Raw genomic sequence first — 23,143 nt, 5'->3', positions numbered from 1 at the left:
TTGCTTATGAAATGAGGAGATTATTCCAAAGTTTTAGTTTGGTTTGTGTTTATTTTAAATAACAAAATAAATGATTCCTTCATCAATCTATCCGTTCGGTAACTGAGTACTTCACTATATGTCAAGTCACTATACCTCTGGGATCAACTGGCATTCTAGGTGCTCCCTGTACCTCTGTGGTCGATACAAAACTCCCTGTTCTTGTGCTGTTCACCTTTTGGAGGAGGAGACATAACTCTAAGGAGTAAACATAATAAATAAGGAAAGTAGATTGTAATTGGGAAGGTGCTGTGTACTATGGTAAGAGGAACATTTTTAAAAAAATTTATTTATTTATTTTTGAAAGAGACTGGGGGAGGGGCAGAGAGACAGGGAGAGAGAGAATCTCAAGCAGACTCCATGCTCTCAGCCTGGAGCCCCATGCAGGGCTCCATGCGGGTCTCCTAGAGGGGCTGCACGCTGGGCTCAATGCAGGGATCAAACTCACAAACCATGAGATCATGACCTGAGTCAAAAACAGGAGTCAGACACTTAACTGTCTGAGCCACCCAGGCACCTGGGTAAGAGGAACATTTTGAACAGGGTCTGTCAGGGATTTGGAAATGGGACATGGGGTGAAGGACATCAGGTATTAAATAAGGTAGTCAGTATAAACCTCAATAAGCCACTAAGAGTTAAGGATGGTTTTAAAGCAGAGAAGTAATTGCTTCACATGCTTCTTAAAAAGGTAATTTTGTTAACTACACATAGAATGAATTGAGGGAATGAGAGAGATTTGAAAGCACAGACGTAGTGTGACCAGCATGGAGGTTATGATAATACTTTAATATTTTAACAGACATGATTTTTTAAAAAAATAGCACATTTTTTGGAGCGGTTTCTGATTTCTCCTTTTGAAGACGTGACTTCCACACCAGGAAAAGGATTCAAGCTTACAGCATTTCAGGGGGATAAATGCCTGGGACGGACAATGAAGGAGAGTTGTCTGGTGCCTTTACCTGCAGGGTTAGCTGAATGGACCTGGGGGGCTTACTCCAGGCAGATGTTAGATGTCCCTACACCTTAGTTCTGGAGATTTGGTAGTGTGCAAAGAGCCTCACACTGAACTAGGCCATGCCCGGAAGCATAGCTGGACAGCTGATGAAGCTGGTTGAGGAATTTTTCCCCTTCCCTGACTAGTGCCCTCTTCTTGTTGATCAGATTTTAGGCTGTGTGTGGCCACCTCTGCTGATTATTCCCTGACCATCCTCAGAACCTCAGGTCAGACACTGGCCTAGGACAGTATTTGAAATGTTCCCAGGCAGAGTAGAATACATGGATCCTTCTTTGTTCAAACTAGTGTCTCATGCATCCTAGCAGCGCTGGAGCCTTTTCTGATGCTGGAGAGAGAACATGATCCAGGGCGCATGGCTAGTCAAATCAAAATAATGAAGAAGGCAAATTTTGCTTTCCATTTCTGGGCCTTTCTTCTGGATTTGTAAGCTCTCATGCCCTCCAGGTATTCTGGACCTACACTGGGTATCCTTTTCGTGGATAGCCCCTTATTCTTCAATTCTTTGTCACTTTTCTAGCCACATTAAAACTTATAGGTCTCTGTTTTGTGTTTCATGCTTCATGGCCCTCTTCTTTTCTTGATGGGGAATGTATGATTCTAGATGGTGCCCTGATGAAGATAATTTCTTAACCAAGTGGAATTGTTATTAGTCAGGGATTATCTTGCCCAACCTGACCAGCCTTTTGGGGAGGATTTTTGTGGGAGAGATTTGGACAAGAATCACAGCTCACCATGTAGGTGGCATCGAACTTGCTCAAAGTGAAGCAGATCATGTCTGAGCATTGACCCTAATGAATTAGGTTTTTTGACATCCTGATTCTGATCAGTGAAAGATGATTTGTACCCCTCTGCTCACCAAGGTGACTGAATGCGTGGAGCAGAGGAGTGGACACAATGAGGTTTGTGTCTTTCAAAGATTAGTCTGAGAGTTGAGGAGGAATTGTATCAGAGAAAGGCCAAGAGATCAATTAACAGGCCCTTTAAAAACTCATCCACTGTGAAGGTTGAACTGTCTTATTTCTACCAACTCTCATGAGTCAGGAGTGATGCAAAGCATTTGCCAAACGTGTTCAGAGGGAGCGAAGTCTACACAAGAACAAAGTGACATCAGAGTATGTCTTTCTCTGGGAAGAGGAAATAAAAGAGTGTGGTTTCAGGGGTGGGAGTTATGAGAAGTAGGTGGAGGCATGAAGGCAGATAGGCTGTTAGATCATTTGTTTTTCTTTCTGCTCTTTGCTACTTAGATAGCTTCTAAAGTCTGTGAGTGAATGCTTAATTAATTCACGCATGTTCCTTTAATCCTTCATAAGGGAGAGGGTCCTGCCTTAAACACAGTCTACTTGGATTCCAAGGGACCCTGGGAGCTGGGGTATGGAACACACAGTCTGGGCCAGCACAGCTGAGGCCAGCAAGAGGGAAGCACACTGTTCTAAATCTTGCTTATCTGAACCTGTATCTTCAGCTGGAACTAGTCAGGCTATAGCACTCTCCTGAGTGAGAAGGCCCAGGATTTACTTCTTCCAACTCGTGTTAATCATTGACTCCTGTTTCATTATAGCTTCTCCTCTCCTTCCGCACTGGGCACCACCCTACAGTTTCAATTCATTCAGCTCTCCGGAGATTTTTGATAATTTTTTTCCAGAAAATTTCTCCTATTTATGTACCTCCACATTTAATTTTATTTCATAAAGGATATGCAAGGAAAATAATACTTGAAAGAGTCCCTCAGGAAAGTAGCTAACTGGTCTCATTCAGGGATCAAGAGCCGCAGCTCATAGATCTCTTACCACCTCCTATCACTTACTTTGAATATTAATACAAATATTTAATTTACACTTCAAAACACAAAACTTTTTTCCTATCCTATTTAAATTTGTGCCTGTAATTTTCCTATTCACCATGTCACCATTACTTCGTCTAGTTCCGGAAACTGCTCCTTCCATCAGAAATATCGAGAGCTCAAGTTCCGACACCGTGGAAGTCAGTTGGGCTCCACCACAATTCCCGGGAGGACCTATTTTGGGTTATAACTTAAGGCTGATCAGCAAAAATCAACAATTAGATTCAGGGACACAGAGAACCAGTTTCCAGTTTTACTCCACTCTACCAAACACCACCTACAGGTAAGAATTAAGTGGTGCAAGGTAATTGTAGCCAGCATGGCTGCAGGCATAGGAATTATTGAAGAAATATGGCCCCAAAGTTGTTTAAATGTATTTGGAGAACTCCCCTTGACTTTGTGCTGTTGGGTTGAAGTTCTTGTAGCTTTCCTCAAGTTTGTGTGTTAGATTACAGTGTCCTAAGCAAAAACATTCTGAAGTATTTCTATTATATTCAGAGGATCCTTAGAAAGAGGCACTAATAAAGACACCATATACACCATGATACCATTTCTTTATTTAATCCAACATGAAAAAAGTAAGGAGGTGAAATTCTGTTAGTGGTGCTTTATTTTATTTATTTTTTTATTAATCGTTAGGGAGATTATTTTATTACTGTTAGCTTTTCTAGCATTTACTAACACCTCTTTAAATTAGGGTAGGAATGGGGGTCATGTAGATAGCAGAGTTCAGCCTTTGACCTCTGTGACCCTGACCTGGTCTACGGGGAATGCAAATAAGGATGTGATTGATGGTCGTTTCAGGGCTGAGCAGTGGTACCGAGAAACTAGATACATGCATTGCCACATTGTTCTTTAAATAGAAATATTGCTCCTTCTCTTTTTATCTCATGTTCACACCATGCCATGTGAAACACATCTCTCCAAATTGTTTTTGGAATAGGTTTTCCATTGCAGCAGTAAATGAAGTTGGTGAGGGGCCAGAAGCAGAATCTAGTATTACCACTCCATCCTCAGCAGGTACAGCCTGGGAAATGCCCCTTTGTTGCTTGGAACTGAGGGGTGGCAAGGGTGGGTTCAGCGCTCAGAGTCCGGGGTCATCTGGTGGAGCCCAAGAACCCCACCTCTTCTGCCCAAATAAACACTGTCTTTTGGCACTTGGTAAGCTTTCGGTTTTAAATGAGTCCCCTTATTTGGCAAACAGAAGGAAGTTATGAGACCCATGTTCTTAAGTCAGCATTTAGAAATTTAAAACTTGGAATGAAAAATTTAGGGATAAAAAAATGGCCTCAAGCAAATCCTTAGTTTCAGGTGAAATCACTAGTGATTGTGACTCATATTTATATACTTAGGGACACATATAATCTTTTTGCCCTCAACCCCGTTTCATATTATGTATCATCAATGAATACATATCAGATATTTGTTTCTTCCACTCTCCTTAAGGTTTTAAAATATAGCTGGATTTAATAATTGACATTTTACCATTTTTAATATTCAATCTACCAAATTAGCTTTTGTTATTTTTTTGCCAGTGTCATTTTTGTTTTCACTTTGGCATTTCAACAATTGCCTTGAGAGATTGAGTACTTCCTGTATGAGGCCCGTGTGGGAAAAACAATAATGAATTATCTGCACGCATCTATGCCAGTGTGTATTCGATGTCATCTATCACCGGCCTTTGGTTTTTTGGCTGTTACCGGACTCTAGGAAAGGAGAGACATTTCTGTTATGCAAGAAGCATCCGAAGGGCGAGTTAAATATAGAACAGGCTTGAGGTTGTTGTTACTGCAATTATTGCATAACTTTTATTAATTGCCCTAAAAGTGTTCGTCGATGCACACGGCATCAGTCTCCAGTTGAGTGGGACGTCAAGCAGAGCTCTGCAGCCCTCAGATTTCATTGCTCTGAGGACTTCTCTCTGGCCTCAAAGGGAGAGATCATTGAAGAAAAAAGAGACAAGCAATGTCTGTCTGGTGTTATGCAACAAGCCAGTCTGGCCTGGGCTGGCCCACCTCCACCAAACAGTCACATTCTCATGGCGGGGGGTAACGTGCTGAGCTCCTACTTGGGGCAAGGCTGTTGAAAACGGTGATCCCTTATGTGATCTTATTCTGGGGACCCTCTGGGGCACATATGTATAAATCCTACTTGATTGACACTGTACTTCGCTCCCCTCATCATGGACTAAATGTGATTTGTACTGCAGTTGAAATGTCCCAGTGTCTTCAGACAAAAATCTGACCAGCCTCTTTCAAGCATTAGTTGCCTTGCTTTGAAGGATGGTAATGGGTTATTTTGCGTGTGTGTCAATGTGTATATGGTTGGTCTGTCTGTAAATCGTGTTATTGTTTTAGTTCAAGAAGAGGAACAGTGGCTCTTTTTATCCAGAAAATCTTCTCTAAGAAAGAGATCTTTAAAACATCTGGTAGATGAAGCACATTGCCTTCATTCAGATGGTATATACAGTAATATTACAGGTCAGTATAATGAAAGAAATGTTCCCTTAGTGTGAAAAAAAAAAAAGATCCAGACTGACTTCTGTTATGATCTCCTTATTAAAAATGAAAAGAAATACATTTTCTGTCACGTGCTTTTTTTTCCTGGTTGTTGTATAGTAACAGACATGTATTTGCATGGCTCTTCTAGGAATATCGATTAATGTCCACCAGCAAGTTGTGTATTTCTCTGAAGGAACTCTCATATGGGTGAAAGAGGCTGCCAACATGTCTGATGTGTCTGACCTGAGAATTTTTTACAGAGGCTCAGGATTAATTTCTTCCATCTCTGTAGACTGGCTTTATCAGAGGATGTATTTCATCATGGATGAACGGGTTAGTCTGAGAATTTAAAGTGAACAGCTAGATATTGACACTCACATGCATTTCTCGGTATATTTACAAGTAAACATAATTCATTCAATAAATAGTCACTGAATATTTGCTATGTTCTAGACGCTGGGTTAGCAATGAATCACATATCTGGTCTATAGGCGGGTCTAGAATTTACCTAGGACTAATCCTGACCTACCTTTAAGTCATCTTTATTTGTGATTTTTTAGAGCCACGGGTTTATTACATTTGTGATAACTCACTTTCCATAAGAGTGGTGGTCTCTGTGCTATCACTAGGTGAGACTACCAATCATGATTAAAATCAACTGCAGGCGTTTAAATTAGACAATAGCCAGGGATAACTTTAGTAGGTTTCTGAAAATACAGTATAACTGAAATCTTTAAGGAGACACACTTGATGTGTTTCAAGTTTCCTTATTTCAAAGGGACAAGCTTATTACAATCACCATTGCTGGAAGCCCATAAACTTGAATATAGCTTAAATATTAAAAAATAGTTGAGGAGTGCCTGACTGGTTCAGTCAGTCGAGCATGTGACTCTTGATCTCGGGGATGTAAGTTCAAGCTCCACGTTGGCTGTACAGATTACTTAAAAATCTCTGGGGCGCCTGGGTGGCTCAGTTGGTTGAGTGTCCAACTCTTGATTTCAGCTCAGGTCATGGTCCCAGGGTCATGGGATTGAGCCCTGTGTTGGACTCTGAGCTAAGTGTAGAGCCTGCTTAGGATTCTCTCTCTCTCTCTCTCTCTCTCTCTCTCTCTCTCTCTCTCCCCTCCCCCTGCCTGTCTCCCCTGTTTGTGTTCTCTCTCTCTTTCAAATAAAAAAAAAATCTTAAAAAAAGTAGTTGAGTGCTTCCACAAGCCAGAAAAATAGGTTTTTGTATTTTATTGATGTAAACAGGATACACACTCATTAGGATATAGGATATAAAACTGACTTTTAAGTTTTTTTTTCTTTTTTATACTTTGAAAAGTGATCAGTGACTAGCAAATTCTAAGCACAGAACAGATGTTGGGAATACTTATTGTTAGAGAGGGTGTGGGGGTAGGGGACACAGTGAAAAAATAAAAAAAGAAATACTTGTTGCCAAACTGAACGTAGACACTGATCTATACTGATGCATGCTTGATTCTCTAGGTATACACCTGTGATTTAGAGAACTGCTCAAACACTGAGGAAATTACTCCTCCGTCAATTACCACACCTCAAAAAATTGTGGCTGATTCGTACAATGGGTAAGTGTTAACCTTATGATGATGGATTCTCTTCCTTGGCAAGAATCTTTGGGAAACTTGCTTGATAATGAAACATCATAGAATTAGAGGAACCAATCTATAGATCTTATTTCAAATAAAATAAAATATAATTTTAGGCAAAGTTTTCCTTTTATAGAGCCACGAGGAAATTTCTTGCAAACTTGAACTACAACTTCTCAAGTTGAGTAGATTTTCCTCTCCTTCACGGTAAAATATGAGTATATGGGAAAGACCTCTTGTGGGGGACTCAGGGATAGATTCCAGTCCTGGATTTGTCATTTTATGGCATGACTCCGGGTCCCTTTGCCCCCTCAACACTCCCCGCGGCAAGTCCTTTCTGACTGCTTCCTTTCATCGTACTGTTTCTTTTGCTGAGCAATTCAACACCAATTCATTTCTCTGGTCTGGTTCTCACACCTATCAGAAGCTGGCTTTGCAAGGTAGCTGCTATCACCCACCTTTGGACACAGGTATTGATGGTTAATAACAAGGAAAAATTTCCCGCTATAAATATCTATTTTTCCCCCCACAAATGAAATAGACACATTTTAGCTCAGCTGTCCTGCTTAAATTGCAGTATGACTTGTAGCAAGTAACTTTTCGTTTATCTATTCATATGTGGAAGATAACAATGCTGGCCCGGTTGGGTTATTTTGAGTATGACATGAGGTATTCCCTGTGAATATATGTTGTGATCTCCAAATGCACATAAATGTGAAGGATGCAAACACAGAAAATTATTTTGTGAATATTATTTCTTAAATGTGACCGGATAATAACAGGCTAATAACAATAAGCAAGGGCAATGTTTGTAAGATTACTTTTTTTTTCTTTCCTGTATGAGTAAAATTGTTTTCGTTTTGAATGAAAACAAAGTATATAGCCCAAGGCGCTTTTTATTTTTCATGAATTGACATTAAAAACAAAGGTTGCTCATTGTTGATCTGAAATCAAGTTTTCTATTCATATTTGTTCGTACTTTACTAGTTACTTATTTTATCTTAGGATTGAATGAATCACTAAATTCAAGAATGTGTTTGAAAAACACTGTGATGTAGGATAAGTCTTTTGGATTCCCTGAATATTATTTTTCTCATTTGTAAAAGTCTAAGATCCTATGAAATGGAACTTTGTTGCTGACAATTACACAGAAAGCCTCATTTTATAAATAAACTTCACCTACTAAAATAATAATAAATATATTTATAATATTATGTGTAATAATATTATTATATTTATAATATTACGTATAATAAATGTAATAAGGATAATAAAATTCACCCATTACATCAATCACTCAAAATTCATCTTAGTGAGGTTTTTGGTGGCTTTTTTCCATTAGGATAAAACTGTTTTGTGCTTAGATTTTGAAATGTGACTAGAAATATTAACGATAATTGATATTAATTGGGCACTTAGTATGTGCTTCTAAGTGTATTACTTCCAAAAATTCATTTAGTTCTTGTTCATCCCTATGAAGTAGGTACTTTTGCTATGTCAGTTTACAGATAGGAAAGTAAGGCACAGGTTAGTAATGACCCAAGATCGCAAGGCTCTTTTGCAATGGGCCCAGTACTTGGCTCCCAATGTCTGTCTTCTAATCATCTCCCTATACAATAATAGGGTTTCTGTAAAAATCAGCATATAACTTTCAGCAACACTTTGTTTGTAGTGTTCCTAAGGAACTCCAAATGTGTGAAATCATTTATTCTCCTGGCATTAAAAATGGTTTCCTTTGGACTCCTGGGTGGCTCAGTCTGTTAAGTGTCCAACTTTGGCATAGGTCATGATCTCACAGTTCAGTAGTTCAAGCCCTGGATCGGGCTCTCTGCTGTCAGCGCAGAGCCTGCTTCATATCCTCTGTCCCCCTCTCCCCTCCCCCACTCTCCCTCTTAAAAATAAACATTAAAAAAAAGCATTAAAGAATGGTTTCTGTTGTTATTTTGCACCAGTGAATTATTCACTCATTGAGGCTTCTAAACTTCTTCCCTTCTTCCCCACCCCTGCTTCTCTTTCTCACCTCTGCCTTCTTCCCCCCTCCCCCCCACACACCCCAGCTCTGTTAACTTTCACTCTCTTTTCTTTCCCCTCCAAAGTGGCAAAGAGTATTAAAGACCCACACTCCTCTTTACTTCAGTACAAGGATTGTAATCTTCATGCCAAATCTTCCTCTTATCTACCCTGAAATCCCTTTATATTCCCTTAATAGCTTTGAATTTGGGAAACAAAAGCAGGCAGTTAAGAGCCAAGTTGTTTCTGCTTTTTGCCTGCTACAACCCTTTCTTTTTAAAAAAAAATTTTTTTTTTTTTTTTTAGCGTTTATTTATTTTTGAGACAGAGACAAAGCATGAACGGGGGAGGGTCAGAGAGAGGGAGACACAGAATCTGAAACAGGGTCCAGGCTCTGAGCTGTCAGCACAGAGCCCAACGCGGGGCTCAAACTCACAGACCGCGAGATCATGACCTGGGCCGAAGTCAGCCGCTTAACCGACTGAGCCACCCAGGCGCCCCGCTACAACCCTTTTTTAAGACAAGAAACATAGGTTAACATCTCAGCGTGAAGTTTATATCTCAGATATTATTCTAGCACAGGAGTGGAGCATATTGATAAAGATTTGGGACAGCCATCAAGGAGAACAAGAACGGGACTGAATAGGACAAAGAAAATGATTAGACAGTTGTGATGAAATGTTGGAATCCTGTCAATCCACAGGGTTGTGATAAGAAAGATTTACTAAGCAGAAGTATACTTTTGTTAGCATCTGTCTCCATGATCACACATTCAAAATTAGCTTCATCCAAATTAATAGTTTTATGTTTTAGTTCAAATTCTATTTACAGATTTGGTTTATCAGTGAAATATTTTGGTGGTGTTTTTATTATTAAAAACTCACCTTCACTGTTGCCATGAGATTTCCATTGGCTTCTCCTAACTGCTGGGTGGTCCATCCCAGCTGTTTTGCTGTCTTGTGGGGTTTTAATCTTTATGATTTGCAAAATGGTAGCTCTATTGCCCCACTCAACTGTAAATATTAAAAAAAAACTTAGTCTACTCCAAAATGCAAAGTAGTTTTACTATTATATTTATGTACTATAAGATATTTATAGCAAAATAATAACTGGCTTTAAAATAGGTTAAACATTTTTGCTTTATTTTATCATTCACAATGCATGGGAAAATTTATTGAAAGAATTAGATTTAAGAATATGTGCATTATGGAGAAAAGTGTTTTACAATAAATAACACATGTAGGCATGTAATTTTTATATAATATGCTTTCCTTTAAAAGTAAGCTTCATTAGGGGGCGTCTGGGTGGCTCAGTCAGGTGAGCGGCTGACTCGGGCTCAGGTTGTGATCTCGTGGTTTGCAAGTTCGAGCCCCACATGGGGGTTGCTGCTGTTAGTGCAAAGCCTGCTTCCTCTGTCCCCCTCTGTCTGCCCCTCCCCTGCTTGCACTCTCTCAAAATATAATTAAACATAAAAAAAAGTAGGCTTCATTAGAAAATCTTAAAGACCCTTTCTGCTCTTAAATTTTCTGATTCCTTAGAAAGTCACATATATGGTTAGAGACAAAGCATTGTTAAGTGAGACTGAAATTTTGCAATGTTTCAGCCTCTAACTTAAATGAATAGTGCGTATCTTTAGTAAATACCTTTACTCTTTTGCACCTTGGGACACCCTGGACTCAGTGACTGGTAAGATCAGAGGTTCTGACTGCACAACAGGACAAAGTGTTACCCTCACCCTTGCATTGGATCACACCCGGCTTCTTTTGCTCCTATGTCAGGTACGCGTTTTATCTCCTGAAAGACGGCATTTATAGAGTAGATCTCCCTGTGCCATCTGGTTGGGACTCAGAAGCCCTGCGTATTGTGGAGAGTTGCACGTTAAAGGACTTTGCAGTGAAGCCACAGTCCAAACGAATCATTTATTTCAATGACACCGCTCGTGTCTTCATGTCAACGTTTCTGGACGGCTCTGCTTCCCATCCTGTCCTAGCTCATGTCTCCTTTGCCGATGTGAAGAGCTTTGCTTGTGAAAACAATGACTTCCTTGTCACAGATGGCAAGGCTGTTTTCCAACAAGACTCTTTGTCTTTCAATGAGTTCATCGTGGGATGCGACCTGAGTCACATAGAAGAGTTTGGATTTGGGAACTTGGTCATCTTTGGCTCCTACGCCCAGCCACACCCCATGCCGGGCCGCCCCCAGCAGCTCTCCGTGCTCTTTGGCTCCCACCAGGCCCTGGTTCAGTGGAAACCCCCTGCCCTCGCCATAGGAGCCAGTGAGTGCCCCCTCCCCAGTGTGGTTTCTGGCCTTGATGGAAGGAGAGTTTGAACTGCTTGACATGCGACTCAATTTTGAGAACCCGTAGGTGATTATTCAGTCATCAACCAGAAATGCTTTTTAACTCCAGAAAAAGTGCTTATACATTTGTTCTGCATTTATTATTAGGAGGATCTCTGTATTCACCATGTATATCCAAACAGAATAGTTTGCACATTCATTGAATGTCACCCAGGGGCCAGGCACTGACATTGTGGTCTGAGTGAATGTATTAGCCAGAGGGATAGAGAAGGTGGGTTGAGATTTGGACCCATCTAGACCTGACATGAATTGGAGCAATTTCTTAAAGCTCTTTGAACTTGAACTTTCATCTCTGGAGAGGCAGTGTGTATGGAGGGTCAGCAGGTGGGCTCTGGGGCCAGCCTACATGGTTTCAAAGGCAGGCCTTGTCATTTATTAGTAGAATGATCTTGGGCATGCTACTTAACCAGCCCATGCGTTGTTTTCCTCTACTGGAAAACTAGAATGTTACTTACATATTTCTGTGGGATTGTCATGCAGATTAAATTAAGGTGCTTAAGGAGGGCACCTTTTGGGATGAGCACTGGGTGTTGTATGGAAACCAATTTGACAATAAACTTCATATATTGAAAAAAAAATTAAGGTGCTTACGTAGAACACTTAGTATCTAGCACAGAGGTGGGCAAACTTCTTCTGTAAAGGAAGGACTAGATAGTACATATGTTCAGCTCTGTGGGCCATATGGTCTCTGTCATAGCTACTCAAGTCTGCCGTTACAGTGTGTAAACAGCCATAGATGATATGTAAATGAGGAACTGTGGCTGTGTTCCAGTACAACTTTATTTACAAAAACAGGCAGAGGGCCAGATCTGGCCTGTGGGCTGTAGTTTGCCAACTCCTGATTCTAGACTATTTAGCAAACATGGGCTATTTTTTACCTTACGACAAAGCTAACTACGCCTGTTTGCTGTATATTTCAACTGCCGTATAGGAAGTTTTTGTTGTTGTTGTTTGTTTGTTTGTTCTTGTATAGTTTGGATTTCTAGAGGAAGGTGCTATGCAAACACTGAGAGTTGTAGTAGAGATTCATCATTAAACATTTTTTCTTGAGGAGCCTGGTTACACTTAGCGGTATTATAGAACACCCTCCTGACAATTTTACATAGCCACACATCTAGCTTCGACTGAGCTTGACTCTGATTGGTTAGAAATGATGTCTCCTTCGACAGAGCAAAAGCTATGGTGTGGCTGGAATGGACAGTCTCCTAGTCATATCATGAGACTAACCCTGATGACTGGCGGGGTAACAGGTTTTACTGCCCAATTACCCTTCCACTCAAGATGAAGGTGTAGATGAATTTACTGGCAATTTTTTGTTTGCCCTTGTCTATGTCATCCTGGTCAGTAATGTGGTTTAACTTTTCATTAGGCCCCTCCGCCTGGCAGAACTGGACTTATGAGGTGAAAGTATCAACCGAGAACTTTCCTGAAATCACTCGGATTTTCTCTAACATAAGTGGGACCGTGCTTAACGTGCCTGAGCTGCAGAGTGCTGCAAGATACAAGGTTTCTGTGAGAGCCAGTTCTCCCAAGGGGCCAGGCCCTTGGTCGGAGCCCTTGGTGGGCACCACTCTGGTGCCAGGTGAGGAAACGGTCTTTTTATTTTTTAAAGTTTATTTATTTTGAGAGAGAGAGAGAGAGAGGGAGAAAACGAGTGGGGGAGAGGCAGAGAGAGGAGAGAGAGCCCTCCAAGCAGGCTTCATGCTGTCAGCAGAAAGCCTGACGTGGGGCTTGATCTCATGAACTGTGAGATCATGACCTGAGCCGAGATCAAGAGTCGGATGCTGAACTGACTGAGCCACCCAGGTACACTGAAAATGTCCTTGATTTAGGGAGTAATTCTGACAAAATAGGCTTATTCTCTGTGTCCTTAAGAGTTCCTCTCCTCCAGGGTGGTAAAGAAATTAGAATGAGGGTGCATTTGTCACTTGAGTATGTGTTCATTATCTGGATTAGGAGAGCAAATAAGGCATTGTGTGATATTGAATTTACGTTTCTAAATTGTTATTTTAAACTTTTCAAGATATTTTTAAGGAAACAATATCATTTCTTCTTCCTTATGGCTTTCTTCTTTCTCATGGTTTGTTAAGTGATAATAGCCCTGGAACTCAGAAGGTCATAGTGAGAGAAGTTGAGGGGCTCTGAATTATGCTGAATTCCATCCTCTTGGCTGAAAAGGAAACGGAAAGATAACTATTACGTTTGCATTGCTATTGTTACCACGGTGGCTTTTGGGTGCTCTGCATGGGATCACGGCAACCAATATCCAACGGGGCAGGAGGATTGTGCCACGACAATGACATTGCTCTAGAGGCGATGTCACCACACACTTCTCTTCACATTCAACTTCAATTATTTATCCAAAAATCACAAAACGTGTTTAATATGATAGGTAATTCTATTAGGCACATGTAGCCATCCATGTCCTTCCACAGTGTTTTTCAAACGTTGATATTCTTATACTTTATAAAGGAAATCTTGGGGTATAAGATGTGTCCCTTAAAACGTGTGCCTTCTGCAGTATTTCTTTTCTTTTTTTTTCCCAAACAGCTTCAGAACCACCATTTATCATGGCTGTGAAAGAAGATGGGCTTTGGAGTAAGCCATTAAATAGCTTTGGCCCAGGAGAGTTCCTGTCCTCTGATATAGGAAATGTGTCAGGTAAACACCAAATCCCTTGTTCACTTGGACGTCAGGATTCTACTTACAAGGCTTCCTACGCTCTTCAATACATTGAAAGAATTGAGTGTTCGGGTAGTAGGACAATAATGAAAGGAAAAAACATTCAGTGAACTACACTGCCAGTGTAGAAATATCAGTTCTCAGGTATAGGTGATATTTATTATTTCACAGAAGGTGAGGCTATTTATTGATGTATTTGAATGTATTTGAATCTGTCAATGTTGTCTCATGGTAACAGCCTATCTGGTTCCACTTAAAAACAGCTATACTTAAGTAATTTGTTATGTTTGCTGTAAGACTGAAGCACGGAATGGTTGCATGAAGTTCTAAATACAATGTAAGAAACAATTTCTTGACACAGAGGAATATTAAGTAAGAAGTGGGTCATTTTGCCTAGAACACATTAGAATGAAGGAGAAGTCTTTGTTGTAGGATGATGCAACATTGAACTTGCCTGCAGATGGCACCTTCTATAACTATATTACTTATTTGATCTATTTGCTGGGCCACTAAACGTACAGCAGCATTTCTGACCAACGTAGGAGCTGGACTTAGGAGGTAGCATGGTAATGGTACGAAGAATGATGCTTTGGAGTTGTCTTCACTCTGGGCTCCCCATTTTTATCTGTGAGGCCTTGGGAAGAATAGATAATCTCACTGAGTCTTGGGTTCCCCGTGTCAAAAATGGGGATAATTCCTACTTCATACCTTTGTTTTCAGATTTAAGTGAGATACGTAAAGTGCCTGGGACAATGTTTGGCAAAGAGAGGTGCTTGGTGAATATCAATTCCTCTTCCTAGTCCCCCCGGGGTTGAGCTTTTGAGATAACATTATAGAAGTATTCTTGATAGATCCCTGAAGTTCTAATGGATATCATATTAGTATGTGCTTTCAAATTATGTGGAGGTGCAGGAGTGATTTGCTGACTCACCATGTTTATGCTGGCATACCTGAAAAATAACTGCTACTAATTCATTTTGTTTTGAGACATGGACTGGTATAACAACAGCCTCTACTACAGCGACACGAAAGGTGATGTTCATGTGTGGCTGCTGAATGGGACGGATATCTCAGAGAATTATCGCATACCCAACATTGCAGGAGCAGGGGCTTTAGCTTTTGATTGGCTGGGTCAATTTCTCTACTGGGCTGGAAGGACGTATGTGGTAAGTTAAAGCTCAGCATTCTGGATGCTCTAGAACAATACCCAACCACTTCAGTGGCTGGGAGTTTTCATGTCGTTTTTCATACTTGTGTGCCACCTATGCTATTATTTATTTAATATTTGTCTCTAAACATACTCACTTTTTAGCTAAAAGGGATTTATGGGTAAAGAAAACTTTATATCGCTGTTTGTTGTACTAGTTATATATTTTCAATAATAGCTTTTTTAAAAAACTTTTTAATGTTTATTTTTGAGAGAGAGAGAGAGACAGAGTGTGAGTGGGGGAGATGAAGAGACAGAGGGAGACACAGAATTCAAAGCGGGCTCCAGACTCTGAGCTGTCAGCACCGAGCCCGATGCAGGGCTTGAGCCCACGGACCGTGAGATCATGACCTGAGCCAAAGTGGGGTGCTTACCCGACTGAGCCACCCAGGTGCTCCATAATATCTTAAATATATTAAAATGTTCACATGTGGGTCAGTGCCCTGGAGGAAGATGGCATACTCCAAAGACCCAGTGAAGGAAACCCAATGGAGGGACTATTTTCAAAGGTGTGGAGAGGGCTAAGGAAAATGAGCAAAGGATGGTGAAACATGCCCTGGGCTAGTAAGTGTGGGAAGTTAGAACCACCTTTAGGTACATGGGGGCATGGGGACGAAGGGGGAAGAACATGGTAAGGGCTGTAGCTATGGGAGTTGCTGACGTGAAACCCAGCCACTGTCAAAAGGTATGTTCTGGAAAGGAGTGGCCTGGGGGAATAAGCACCTGAACCCTCTTTCTTTCTTCCCTCTGATCTGCCCTTACTTCCACTGGCTGCATGCCATTGCAAGCCAGAGAGTGAGAGTCCAGTTGGTGCAGTCTATGGACACCAGCCTCCGCAGTTATAGAGTGGGGTGGGGAGGATGGAGGGTGTAGCTGGATGCAACCTGAAGACGTCGTGTACGTCTGTGTTGTGGTACATTTTGAAGAGAGGGATGGTTAGCGATGAGCATACTGGTCTGAAAGATCAAGAAATACAGTCCCGGAATCATTTTCTAATCAGGAGGGTGCTTGTTGTCCCCTTATTTATTCATTCAACAATCATTTATCTGTTACCAATGTGTTGGGAGCCATGACGATAGGCATAGTAGGGAATATAAAGTTAAAAGTAGATATGTATCTGTTTTAAAAAATCAGCTTTAGGAGGCATAACTCACATACAATAAAATTAATTTATTGTATAAAATGTACTGGGTTTTAGTATGTCCAGTGTTGTGCAACCAACCCTTGTTGTCCTCGCCCTTTTGATGAGATAAAATACATATATAAATAATAGAAGAAGGGGTGGCTCAGTCAGTTAAGCAGCTGACTCTTGGTTTTGGCTAGGTCCTGATCTCATGGTTCGTGGATTTGAACCCTGCTTTGGGCTCTGCACTGACAGCATGGAGCCTGCTTAGGATTCTCTCTCTCCCTCTTTCTACACCCTCCCCTCAAAAAAATAATAGAAGAAGCATACAAAGCAATGTATTTAGAGGCAAAGCAATGTGGTGTAGTCTGAATTCATAAGTGCCAGTGATATGCAGGTGGAATGGAGTTGAGTGGGGTAAATCCGAGAATACACCCTAAAATTGATTAGTTTAAAAATAGTTAAAAAAAAAAGTTTTGAAGGAGGAAGTGTAAGAGTGAATATAAAAACTGGTTTCAAGTACTTTCTCTGTCTCTTATAAAACTGTTTAACTCTAGGAAAAATTACTTAAAGTCCTTGAACCTAGTTAACTTGTGATAGAAATCCTTTAGAGGCATAATGTTAGGGTTACAAAAGCTAATATTTCTTTTTTTTATTTTTTTTAACTTTTTTTTTTTTTTTTTTTGAGACAGAGAGAGACAGAGCATGAACGGGGGAGGGTCAGAGAGAGGGAGACACAGAATCTGAAACAGGCTCCAGGCTCTGAGCTGTCAGCACAGAGCCCGACGCAGGGCTCGAACTCACGGACCGTGAGATCATGACCTGAGCCGAAGTCGGCCACTTAACCGACTGAGCCACCCAGGCGCCCCCAAAAGCTAATATTTCAAGATAAAAATGTTCTGTGCCTGACACCCAATAAGTACTCAGTAATGGCAGTAATTAATATCAGGGAAATATACTGAAAAAAAGCAGCAAGGAGAGACGTCATCATTTATCAGGATGTATACATCTTCTCCAGGAGTCTAATCAAATACACTTTTTTTTAAAAAATATCTCTCTCTTTTTAAAAATTTTAATCCAAGTTGGCTAACATATAGTGTAATAATGGTTTCAGGAGTAGAATTTAGTGATTCATCACTTACATACAACACTCAGTGCTCATCCCAACAAGTGCCCTCCTTAGTGCCTATCGTCCATTTAACTTATCCCCCCCACCGACCTCCCCTCCAGCAACCCTTAGTTTGTTCTCTGTCTTTAAGAGTGTCGTGTGGGCTGCCTCCTTCTCTGCTTTGATCTTATTTTTTTCTTTCCTTTCCTTTATGTTCATCTGTTTTGTTTCTTAAATTCCACATATGAATGAAATCATATGACATTTGTCTCTCTCTGACTTATTTCGCTTAGCATAACACACTCTAGTTCCATCCACGTTGTTGCAAATGGCAAGATTTTATTCTTTTTGATTGCTGAGTAACAATCCATCGTATGTATATACCACATCTTCTTTATCCATTCATCAGTCGATGGACTTTTAGGCTCTTTCCATATAATTTGGCTATTGTTGATAGCACTGCGATAAATATTGGGGTGCATGTGCCCCTTCAAATTGGCATCTTTGTATCCTTTGTATAAATACCTAGTAATGCAGTTGCTATCCAATACATTCTTATCTAGCAGTGTTTGAATTGTGGGGTTGTATGATTAGGAAAAATAAGTATTTTAATTCAAAGTAAATTTGCCTCCTTTTTTTCCCTAGAGTCCTGAAAAGAGAGAAGCTCAACGAGGGCAGCTTCCATGACTGTTTTGCTCCCAAGGCTTTGCACACTACCCAGTACACAGTGCTAATAAACATTCGAAGTGGGAAGAATGTAACAATTTACTGACAATTGCAACACGCTATTAAAATTTTTTTTTTTCAGCATTTATTTATTTTTGAGACACAGAGAGAGCATGAACAGGGGAGGGTCAGAGAAAGAGGGAGACACAGAATCTGAAACAGGCTCCAGGCTCTGAGCAGTCAGCACAGAGCCCGACGCGGGGCTCACACTCGCAGACCGCGAGATCATGACCTGAGCTGAAGTCAGACGCTTAACCGACTGAGCCACCCAGGCGACCCTGCAACACACTATTAAGAAATGACAATGTCATTTGAAAATTATTAATCAACCCTACTATTATGTTTTATAGATACAAAGGCAGTCTCTGTTGACAGGGCACACGGACATTGTGACCCATGTGAAGTTGCTGGTGAACGACATGGCGGTGGATTCGGTCGGAGGATATCTCTATTGGACCACACTACACTCAGTTGAAAGCACCAGGCTAAACGGAGAAAGTTCCCTTGTAATACAGGCACAGCCTTGGTTTTCTGGGAAAAAGGTGACAACTTAAAAATAAGACCTGATCATATAGTCATACTAAATAGTGCTATCGAATAGTTAACGATAACGCTGTTTCTGCTTGTTGGGAATAGTTAAGGTAGAATCTGAAAGGAAATACTGTTACAGTAAGATCTTGGTGTAACCAAATTTTTTCTAAGTCTTATTTGATTGTCATAATAATTAAACAAATTAAGATACAATATGGAGATGTTTACACTTTGCTGTATCTTGAAAGGACCCGCACTCAAAAGCACTTTAATTTCTGACTGTTTTTATAATCTTCAGGAATTGTATTGGCTATTTTAGAGCTTCTTATTGAGTAATGAGTAGATGTTTTATTATCTTTGATCAATTTTGGGTACTGACTGCTCTAGAAACTGTGACTCCTAGACAAATTATTTCACTTCTCTTTGCTTCCTTGTCTGAAAAATGGGAATGTTAGCAATTGTCCTACCTCTTAGGGCTGTTGCAAAGATTAAATGAGATAATTAATGTCAGATGCTGAGAACAGTGTGAGGGCACATGGTAACTACTCAGTGGTTAAGCTCTTATTATTGCAACTAAATCTGAAAAGCACACCTGATATAGGAACATTTCTAAAACAGATGTTACTTCCTCAGCTTCTAGAAGCAAAACTTATTTTTCTTGATCTTCAACTTCTACAAGCAATACCTATCTTCTTGATACCCTGTAGCTATCATCTGAAATTTCTGAATTTTGTCTTTCCTGTTCATAAATTTCTGAATTTTGTGTTTCCTGTAGGAAAATTAGCAATCACAGAAAAGCATGAAAAAGAAAGAAAGCACTCGTACTATTTCTACCTAGGATATTCCTTAATTTTTTTATTGTTTTAATCATTTTTTTTTTCTGCCAGTAGAGATAAATCACCCATAATATAAATAAACCAGATCATTTATAAACAAATTATTGAGTCACATGATCCCCAATTCTAGGATTTTTAAAAATTTATTATTTATTTATTTATTTATTTATTTATTTTTTAAATTGAGATATAATTGACATAGAACATTACATTAGTTTCAGTTGTATATACAGATTATAGCACAGATATTTAAAAGAAATGCAATTTTTTTTCCACAGGCTTTTTTTAAAAGTTTTACTTATTTACTTTGAAAGAAAAAAAAAAAGAGAGTGAGCAGGGAAGGGGCAGCAAGAAAGAGAGAGAGAGAGAGAGAGAGAGAGAGAGAGAATCTCAAGCAGGATCTGCACTGTCAGCGTAAAGCCCCGTATGGGGTTTGAACTGACAAACCATGAGATCATGACCTGAGCTGAAATCAAGAGTCAGACACTTAACCAACTGAGCCACCCACACTCCCCTAAAAGAAATACAAATTTACGCAGAGATTAATCATTTCTGTCAAATAATGAAAACATCCCTTAATTTTATTTTGGAAACTTTGAGTCTGAATATAGGAAAAGTATATCTTTTTATGTCTCTATAAGTGCTGGGAGAAAGTACTTTTATTTTTGTAAAAGCATATTAAAGATAAAAAAAATATTATCTCAAGAGTAACATTCTGTCTGTTCCTGGGACTTTGTCAGTAATGTCCCCCAGTGCTCTGATCTTGTTGTTTGAGTAATGTTCACTCTGGAAAGTTCTACAGTGGCCATAGGGACTTTTTTGTAAATGAGTGGAAAACTAGATTTCTCAGCATGTTTGGGGAAACACATCCTTCTTTAAATTCCCACTCCAAATCCTTCACAGGCTGGGGAGTGCGGCTTGTACAAATCTATAGTTTGGTTCCATGGTTTGATGTCTTACCCATCTGCCTCCATTAATGCTAGTGGGTGTTTTGAAGGTAACATATTTTGCACCGAGCAAAACTCTTCATTTCACTGTCATTCGTTCCTTCATATGTTACTCATAAATTTATCATGGAGCCATGAGATACTGTGCAATCAATAGGTATAATAAAATAAACAGCCAATTATTTATAGAAAGGCTTGATATTTGTGTGATTAAAAGGGAGAATGCAGTGAGACATTCATCTAAAGTGAAAAGATAGCCGCTGCCACATCTGATGGATCGGGCGGGCTCATATATATATGTAGTGCACGTTACCACAGGATTAAACCTCAAGTTTATAGTTATGCCTTGTTGGCATTTCCAAGGCATGGCTGTTATTAGACAGCAGTGGTTACCAAAGATTTATGGATTGTCCTCTGGCTCTGTTTAAATATGGGCTCAAATGACTGATGCAAAGGAATTGGGTAATGACCCAACACCTGAATGTTATCTATGACTCGAATAGTTTGCTGTATTCTAAAACAGGGAGTTGTAGAATATTCTTTTTTTAAGAGATAAAACAGACTTTTTGATTTAGAAAACTTGAGTGCATCTCATTATGAATAATGAAACAAGATTAACCATATTTCACTTTAACTGACACAATAATCAATAAATTTCTTTTAGCCTGAGGCAAGGACATGATTCAACTCCCAAAAGGCTGGGGATTGCTAGATAGTTTTTTGTTTGTTTTTTGTTTTTTATTTTGTGGGTAAGGAGTAGACTGAGTTTCCTTGAAGACAGAGGTTGTGATTTATATGACAGCTGGAGGTTTTTGCAATGATGTGCCTTTTTTTTTGTTCTTGGATACCTTGTTGTATTCTTTTTACATTTCTCACTGGCTCATCATTTTTGTTTTTATGCTGCAGAATTTTGTTAGAGATGTAGCTATCAACTTTAATCCTTGATCTCTCTTAGCCTCTAGGTCTGCTATAGAAAGACTTCACCACTCTGAGGTCATATACCTGGCCATCTCAGCTTATTTGAAAAATTCCTACAAAGCCAAAGAAAGCAAAAGTGTTCCCTTGAATTGTAACTTCTGTCTCATGCAAACTATTTCACAGGAGAAGCAGTCTTTCCTCAGGCCTTTCCTGGATGACAGGACATAAAATTAAGGCATGGACTGTAACAAAAAGACAAAGAAAGATTAGTAAGGAGTGGTTTTCAGATGTCATCTGGACATCTGTAGGACCTGGAGTGTGGTTGAAAATTTGTAATAACTTTGCAGGTGCTGCTGATGCTGCTGGTCCAAAAATCATACTTTGAGAACCACCAGAGCTAAGTCTGTGGAAGTCCCTGCCTTCTGAGGATTTTTAGGAAACTTGTGTTTATATCCAAGTTACATAGGAATAGGCATCTCACATAATTTTTTTATTCAGCGAAAGGTAAAAATTATCGAGTTTATTATTCCAAAGAGGACATTAAAGAGAAATCTATAGTTTAAGTGTGACTTATTCACAAAAGTCTCCTCCAAACATGTATTTGATTCATTTTCTTATTTTCTATTTAGGTAGTTGCTCTAACTTTAGACCTTAGTGATGGACTCCTGTATTGGTTGGTTCAAGACAGTCAATGCATTCACCTGTACACAGCTGTTCTTCGAGGGCAGAGGTAAGTAATATCTCTTGAAAACAATCTGTTGAGGATGAGAATGACTTACCCCTCAGTTATGTGGCAGTGCATGAGCATATTGTGCTTGTGGGGAAAGATAGATTTGCAAACAACTAATGACAGTAGAATATGGTGAATACTGTGATGGGGTAGAAAGAGAGTACAGTGGAGACACTGAGAAGAATGCTTCTCAAGAGCCCAAGAAATGGATACATGTGTTTTTCTTCTTCTTAACTTGCTGGAGTTAAGCAGGAATCATCCTGCACAGCACACATGAAGACTGGAGTCGAAAGAAGCACATGAATTATTCTCTCAATCTGTGTCCTCAAACTAAGCCCCTGGTTCTCTTGTTGGCATTTCCACATCTTCCATAATAATACTGTAAGGTATTTTTTTTCTAGTATTTTTCCTACACTTTCTTTTATTATTATTTTTTTAACATTTTTGCTTATTAAAATTAGGTGTAATGTACATAATATGAAATGTTCAGATCTTCAGTATTCCACGATATCAGTTTTGACAAGTACATTTTAAGACACAGATATGTCGAGGGGAGCCTGGGTAGCTCAGTTGGTTATGTGTTTGACTCTTGGTTTTGAATAAGGTCATGATCTTACGGTTCATGAGTTTGAGCCTCACACAGGGCTCTGTTTTGACAGTGTGGAGCCTGCTTGGGATTCTCTCTCTCCCTCTGTCTCTGCCCCTCCCCTGCTCAAGCTCTCTCTCTCTCAAAAATAAATAAATAAGCACAATAAAGAAAATTTTTAAAAAAGACACATATATGTCCATCATCACAGAAATTTTCCTGTGCCCCTACCCAATCAATCCCCCCTACCCCTGAAATATGTACCTTTTGTGTCTGGCTTCTTTTACTTAGCATAATATCTTTATGATTCATCCATGTTGTTAAGAGTATTAGTCTTTCCTTTTTATTGCTGAGTAGTATTCCATTGCATGAACATACCA

At 39.7% G+C, this 23,143-nt stretch overlaps 1 protein-coding gene across 4 annotated transcripts in view; it reads left to right on the top strand.

Moving 5' to 3' along the window:
- Window positions 1-23,143, top strand: part of ROS1 (ROS proto-oncogene 1, receptor tyrosine kinase) — a 114,511-nt gene that overhangs the window by 23,872 nt on the left and 67,496 nt on the right. For all 4 annotated transcript variants that reach the window (XM_015536012.2, XM_042987061.1, XM_042987062.1 and 1 more), the window contains exons 8-18: window positions 2,976-3,177; window positions 3,838-3,914; window positions 5,252-5,374; window positions 5,544-5,728; window positions 6,883-6,980; window positions 10,790-11,286; window positions 12,739-12,951; window positions 13,920-14,030; window positions 15,039-15,217; window positions 18,566-18,757; window positions 22,077-22,177. In XM_015536012.2, coding sequence (XP_015391498.1) covers window positions 2,976-3,177; window positions 3,838-3,914; window positions 5,252-5,374; window positions 5,544-5,728; window positions 6,883-6,980; window positions 10,790-11,286; window positions 12,739-12,951; window positions 13,920-14,030; window positions 15,039-15,217; window positions 18,566-18,757; window positions 22,077-22,177 — 1,978 coding nt within the window. The remainder of the gene's footprint in view (window positions 1-2,975; window positions 3,178-3,837; window positions 3,915-5,251; window positions 5,375-5,543; window positions 5,729-6,882; window positions 6,981-10,789; window positions 11,287-12,738; window positions 12,952-13,919; window positions 14,031-15,038; window positions 15,218-18,565; window positions 18,758-22,076; window positions 22,178-23,143) is intronic.

The sequence above is a fragment of the Panthera tigris genome, chromosome B2 (genome assembly GCF_018350195.1).
Source record: "Panthera tigris isolate Pti1 chromosome B2, P.tigris_Pti1_mat1.1, whole genome shotgun sequence".
NCBI classification, from domain to species: domain Eukaryota; kingdom Metazoa; phylum Chordata; class Mammalia; order Carnivora; family Felidae; genus Panthera; species Panthera tigris.
This window is presented reverse-complemented; position numbering and strand designations above follow the sequence as displayed.